The following is a 7,412-nucleotide window of genomic DNA, read 5'->3' on the forward strand; positions in this document are numbered from 1 at the left end:
AAGAATGTGGTCTGCTTGGTATACTAACTGACATTTTCCAGCACTTTTAACAGTTCGTCTCTCTCTCTCTCTCTCTCTCTCTCTCTCTCTCTCTCTCTCTCTCTCTCTCTCTCTCTCTCTCTCTCTCTCTCTCTCTCTCTCTCTCTCTCTCTCTCTCTCTATATATATATATATATATATATATGACTGTTACTTCTCAAACGCACGTACGTTTTTAAAAATATGAGAAATGCATTATTTTATATTAAAAGCACAAGGATGAACAAAAACACTTCGAATTGATGGGAAATGATAATATAAACCATAAAATCTAAGTAAAGTATGATTTCAGTTATCAAAAACGGCTATAATAGTAAAGCATATGCCTTAGTGTTTAAAAACTAGGGTATGTCCCTTTAACAATTAACCCACTATCATAGACAAACAGCCTAGATAACTGAGGTATGTGCCCATGACAGCGTGATTGAACCTTAATTGGCTATAAGGACGAAAATAAGTTGAAATTTAAGTTACATCTTGCAAACGCTAGCTAATTAAGTGCTGTGGGCAAACAAAATAAATCAGGTATAATATGTATGAATTAATTCTATAGAGCTATGTAATCCGTAAATTATGGGCTAAATGTACATAAACTAAAACGTTATTTAAAATAAATAACTTAAAGCGACAGACCCAAGTTTCAACTCTTGAAAATTAACACTAAGTTTAGTTAATCTACAAACCTGTAACACATTTGGATAAAGTTACAATTTAGTGAAACATGCGTCTGTAACTTTGAAATGGTGAAATACCCTCTGAAAATTTAGTAAAACTCGACTCCATAACTGTTACTTCTCAGACGCACGTGCGTTTTTAAAAATATGAGACAGGCATTTTGTGATGTTAAAAACACCAGGATGCCCCAAAACACTTCGAATGTACGAAAATTGATAATCTAAACCATAAAATATAAGTAAAGTATGATTTTAGTTGTCAAAAACGGCTATAATAGTAAAAAATATGCCTTAGTGTTTAAAAACTAGGGTATGTCTCTTTAATTGCAACTGTAGGAACTCTCGTTTTGCATTATTGATTTATTTTTAATAATTTCCTTCCAGTACTTGCCTACTCCGTGGAAGAAGATACTAACATGTCCAGCCTTGTGGGGTATCGCCGCCGCCCATTTTGCAGAAAACTGGTTATTATACATGATCTTGACCAGCCTTCCGACCTACATGAAGAACATACTCAAGTTTGACATGAAGTCGGTATGTTCGTGAATTTGTCACATCATTTCATTAATCCACAGTCGATATTATTATTGTACATTTTTTATTATAAAAAGGTTTCTTTGTTTTGTTTAACGACACCAATAGAGCACGTTCATTTATTAATCGTCGAAAAGAAAGAAATGTTTTATTTAACGACGCACTCAACACATTTTAATTACCGTTATATGTCGTCAGACATATGGTTAAAGCCTACCGCAGACGACATCTATCAGCTGAGCAAAAAGTTACTTCAGACTTTTTTAGCTCAGCTAATAGCTCTGAACAATTTCACCGCACACGATGAGCTAAGTGCTGAGCTACTTTGCTTACGACTGTAGCGATGACGTCACTCTAACGCAATGTTCGTGTTTCCACTGGTCAGTTAGTAAATTCAGCTCAGCTCAGCTGATAGCTCACGTAGCCCGCACACGATGAGATTTTTGCCACGCGAGGCCAAAAATATCAAACACAATAGATATCTTCCTCACGACCATGAGATGAGAGACGAAAAACTCAGCAACATTGCCCGCACACGAGAGCTATGAGCTGAGCAAAACGTCTCAAGTAACGTTTTGCTCAGCTGATAACTCTCGTGTGCGGTAGGCTTTAAGGACCACACAGAGATTGAGATAGGAAACCCGCTGTCGCCACTTCATGGGATACTCTTTCCGTTATTAATCGTCGGCTACTGGATGTCAAGCTAAAGTTTGTTTTGTTTAACGACACTACTAGAGCACATTGTTTTATTAATCATCGGCTATTGGATGTCAAACTAAAGTTTGTTTTGTTTAACGACACTACTAGAGCACATTGTTTTATTAATCATCGGCTATTGGATGTCAAGCATTTCGTACTGTTGTCATATAGAGAGGACACTCGCTACATGTTTCCATTAGCAGCAAGGGATCTATTTTATACATCATCCCACAAACAGGACAACACATACCACGGCATTTCATTGTTCAGTCATGGTGAACTGGCTGCAACAAGAAGTTGTTCGATCTGTTTAATGCATTTTCTCTTTTGTTTAAAAAAAGCCTGTTCTGGTGCCATCAGGGCCAAGGATTAAGGTCCATGTTCTTATTTGTTTCAATTGCTAAATTAGTTTTTCCTCGTCTGACTTAACTTCTGTGTTTATTGTAAACTATTGGATTTGTCTTTCCTCTTTTGATGCATTAACTATTTTACTTAAATGCTGCATTTATTGTAACTCTGGGGCGGATCTGGACACCTTGGACCCCCCCCCCCCCCCCTCTCAAATTTGAGAAGTGCCCCTTTTATTTAGGATTTTAAGGGTTTTTTTACAAATTTATTTAGTTTTTTAAAATTATTATTTTCAAACGATTAGAGGGCTCCCGCTGCCTGCACAACAATACTAGATTTGCGCAAGCTCAGTATAACTCACATGATATTTGAACGATCATATCCGTTTTGATTTGTTCAAATACCACGGTAATTTAATATTATAAAATATTGGCATTTTCTGTCAATGTATAGAACACTGAAGAATACGTCTGCCAGCATCCCTGTTGTAGCACTATTATATGATGGTCCATGTGAACCGTGTGTAATTTTTCAATAGTGCCTTTTCATAATGTTATGGTGACCTTTTTGTCTTGGACCCCCCCCTCCCCCCCCCCCCCCCCCCCCTCATCAGAAAAGCTGGATCCGTCCCAGTAACTTATTGGATTGTTTTGCTTTGATGTAGATTGGATTTCTATCTGGGATGCCGTACCTGTTGTCGTGGTTTATACAAATGGTTTCAAGTTATTTTGCTGACTACTTGCGAGCAAACCACTATCTATCAACTCAAAGGACAAGACAGCTATTCACCACAGCAGGTTGGTTATTTTGAAATATCTAACACATTCAGGTGGATTTAGTTCACTCAAGAGCACATACACGTATATGAATAGGATTATAGCTGTTTTGTAATATTGGACCCAGTGTACACAGTTTTAAGGTTTCTCAGCTTGTATAACATGTATCAAATCATTCGTGATTCCAGTGACTTTGTTGTTGTTGTTGTTTAAATTGGGGACTTGTAGAATACAAGTCGTAATGCTGAAACACGGAGCTCAAATAATTGTTTTTATTATTCTGGTGGAATGCATTTATCAACACCTCAACTGCCTAAGGTCGACGACAGTCACTTTTCGCACCCTTGTTTTGGCTTCGTACACAGTAAATAAAACATATCCAACGGTAATTTTTTTTATATGATATATTTGACAAAAGGTACTTTTTATTTATTTCATCTTTTGAAACTTAAAATTAATATTTTGTCCAGAATTATGAAAAATAACAAAATACCAATCTGTAAACAACGTTGTCCGCTTGTTAGTAGACCAGTTTTTATTTTAATGACGTCAGTATTCCAATGACGTCACTTTGAATCGCCTTACAATAACCATACACTGGGTACATGACGTTTCCGTTTTTAGAATGCTGGAAAAATTCCAATGCAAACTTGTTATTGAATTTTTTTTGTTTGAACATTACTAATGCATCTGAATGTGTCTGAAGAAAATCTTGTGATTAAATTTTTTTACCTTTTACGAAATATGGATATATGCTATATTTATTGTGTACGAACCCAAAACAAGGGTGCGAAAAGTGACTGTTGTCGACCTTAATAGTGGATACTGTGCGTGATTACGGTATAGCGCATGACTTTTGGTGACAGAAAAAAGGTTACACCATATTGCATACTGCTAATAATTTGCTTAAAGTTTCAACTTGATTTTTTAAAACAATATGTTTTTTCCACCAGGTTTTCTAATACCGGCAGTCCTTATTGTTGGTGTCGGCTACACTGGCTGTGACCATACTCTTGCAGTTGTTCTGTTAGCACTGACGTTGGGTACTTCCGCGTTGACCACACCAGGATACGTCGTCAACCCTCTTGATATTGCACCGAAATTTGCAGGTCTGTCAAAATTTAGGAATATTATTGGCATGTCAGTGAATTAGTCAGACGTGTGGCTTAGCTAAGTGTTAAACGGATCTAATTACTTCAAAACAGGATAATTCAGTTTTGTTTTCATTATTCCAATACACGGCGGTTGTATAGCAGCCACTACTGACGATTTGGTCTTGAGTGTCCTGACGTCACCAAGTACAACACGGGATTCATCTCAGTCGGTAAAGTGCTCGCTTTAGGCGCTTGTTCATGGGATCGAACCACCTCAGGGGACCCATTCTCCGGCTGGTTTTTGTTTTGTTTTTGGGTGTTTGTTTTTTTTACATCGCAACCAGTGCTCTACGATTAGCTTATCAAGGACCGTAGTTTGTGCTGTCCCGTCTATGGAAAAGCGTTTATAAAATATATCTTGCTGCTAATGGAAAATATGTAACGGGTTTCCACTAAACCTTCGTGACAAAATTTATCAAATGTTTGACACCCAATAGACGATCACGAATATATCAATGTGCTCTAGTGGTATCGTTAAACAAAATAAACGTTAACTTTTTATCGTTACGTTACGTACCACCAAATCCCGAAATTTCAAAGAAAAAAGCATTTGATATAAGTAATTAAAAATAATGTTTAATTTCCAAAACATTCTGCTGCCGCATTGTTTTTTTTTTTTTATTATTATTATTATTATTATTATTTTTTTTTTTTTTTTTTTTTTTTTTTTTTTGGGGGGGTGGGTTTTTTGGTGAACCCTAGAAACAAATCTTAATTTAAAAAAAAAAACAGTGAACACGTAGTGGGTTTTTTCATATGTAATATGCGTGTATTTTGGCCTCACCAATTGACTCTCACGCCAATGCTGGCACCGAATCAGCCGCAGTTCTCAGGCCACCACAATAACAGCTTGTGTTTGTGTGTGCGCGTGTGTGCGCGTGTGTGCGTGCGTGTGGTATGTATGTGTATTATTTATGTGTGTGTATGTGTGTGTGTGTGTATGCATGTATGTTTGCATGTGTGTGTGTGTGTGTGTGTGTGTATTTATTTATGTATGTATGTGTGTGCATGTATTTATGTATGTATGTATTTGTGTGTGTGTGCGTATGTATGTGTATTTGTGTATGAATGTATGCATACATTCTTTTTCAACGCAGTAACATATTTGGCTGCATTGTAAGATGTTTCCGATTAATAACATATTTCTACGATTGAACTTACATATTATTTTTGTTTTTGTTTTTTTGTTTAGAATATCAGTGTCTGTATATTTAATGTGTTCCTGGTCGTCTTAATATTTGTAAGAAGCCCAAACTAGAGTTTGTCTTCAAATAATTTCGAACGTACGAAAAAATATTTTAGGAAACAAAATGAAATTTAACCTTGCACAAATATTAGAACGATCAGAAACAAGTTTAATGCATAACCACTAATATTATATGCAGAAAATATATTTGATGTGTAATTGCAATCGTTAAAACTTCTCTGTTAGTCGATAACATCTTAAAAACTGCAGCAAACTCAGGAATGTCCCTTTAAACAACGCTAAATAAGTTTGTCGTAGGTGAGGCAAAGCTCGTGTTTTCTACTGTTGTGTTTGTGTTTGCTGTTTTCTAAAATAAAATCTAGCTGTTTGCAATGTTTCTATCTTTCTGTTTAACAGGTATTCTGTGACTGGCTTATAAATGTGATAGTTATTACATATTTCTGCATTCCAGGAATTCTGCTTGGAATCACTAATACCGTGGCAACTATTCCAGGATTTGTGGCGCCTATTGTTGTTGGGGTGCTTACCAATCACAATGTAAGTTTATTGCTTGAACATTTTGGATGTCTTTAAGGATTGTCAATTATAGCCTATACATTCAACTGGGAAGGAAAAGAAATCATTTAAAAAGAAGCCATTCACTCATAACTTTGGAGATGATTTGTTTTTGTTCATACCCCAATTTTATACCTTTTAATAATAACAATAAAAGCCCATATTTTATTCTGAATTAATGTTTTATGCATTAACAATAACACTTAATGCATTTTTTACTTTCACTGATAAATTAACAAACTCGGATTGCTACACTGGACCAATGACATAAAGTTAAATTGTAATGGATGTAACGTGAATATAATTATTTAAACATTATTTGATAGCAGTAATTAATTAACTTCAGTATTGGTACATCACTAGATTATGTATTTTTATGATAATGATGATGATGATGATGATAATGATGACATTAATAAATAATAATAATAATAATAATAATAATAATAAAACATAAATATATATATATATATATATATATATATATATATATATATATATATATATATATATATATATATATTCTTTGACAGGAAACAAGTGGCCAATGGCGGATCATCTTTTTCATATCTGCAGGAATCATACTACTCGGAGCTGCTATTTTCGCACTTCTCGCCCGTGGTGAGGAGATGCCGTGGTCTCGAAAAAACTCTGAGACGGATATTATTATAGAACCATGATACATCAAAGGGGCTGATTATTCACTTGCGCATGAGAAAGAGCACCAATAATTGTTGCACTTTTCCAGAAAAAATGTCTTAGACATCAAATGCCCCATGTCATGGACATAATTCTGTCCAGGTACATATAGCAAGTTCGTGTCAATTACATGGTGAATTGACTGCACTATGTTGTGATTTTCGTTTTAAATATATTTCGCAGCATTGTTGTAGATCTTGCATAAGTGTGATGAAGTATTATGTGAAATGGTTTGACATGCAATTATGATTTATTATGGTGTAATCTAGACATGATCACTCATAAAGGATTTTATTATCAGCACATCAAATAAATTGTAAATATTGAAACATAAGCGTACCAGATATATATTCATCAATTCAATTTAAATTGTATGTTTTCTGTTACGCAATGCAACTTACAATGTCAGAGATTCGCCAGTGTTCTCACGTTCCCAAACCGCAAATACCTCAAGTATACAGCACTATACAGGCTAGTGAAGAGTACCTTATCAATATTCTAAACTATACACCTACTAATATATACATGCATACACACACACACACACGCATACGTACGTACGTACGTACGTACGTACGTACGTACGTACACACACACACACACACACACACACACACACATATATATATATATATATATATATATATATATATATATATATATATATATATATATATATATATTATATGGTTCATGATTGAGATATTTAAATGTTTTTTGTTGATAT

The 7,412-nt window shown here is 34.9% G+C and overlaps 1 protein-coding gene across 1 annotated transcript in view; it reads left to right on the forward strand.

The window, feature by feature from the left end:
- The window catches only part of LOC121377341 (sialin-like), a 32,429-nt gene extending 25,381 nt beyond the window's left edge, over positions 1 to 7,048 (forward strand). The window contains exons 7-11 of the mRNA XM_041505290.1: positions 1,098 to 1,247; positions 2,959 to 3,091; positions 4,024 to 4,179; positions 5,883 to 5,968; positions 6,520 to 7,048. Of these exons, the coding sequence (XP_041361224.1) occupies positions 1,098 to 1,247; positions 2,959 to 3,091; positions 4,024 to 4,179; positions 5,883 to 5,968; positions 6,520 to 6,666 (672 nt within the window). The 3' untranslated portion in view covers positions 6,667 to 7,048. The remainder of the gene's footprint in view (positions 1 to 1,097; positions 1,248 to 2,958; positions 3,092 to 4,023; positions 4,180 to 5,882; positions 5,969 to 6,519) is intronic.
- Positions 7,049 to 7,412: the final 364 nt, after the last annotated feature.

The sequence above is a fragment of the Gigantopelta aegis genome, chromosome 7 (assembly GCF_016097555.1).
Source record: "Gigantopelta aegis isolate Gae_Host chromosome 7, Gae_host_genome, whole genome shotgun sequence".
Taxonomy (NCBI): Eukaryota; Metazoa; Mollusca; class Gastropoda; order Neomphalida; family Peltospiridae; genus Gigantopelta; species Gigantopelta aegis.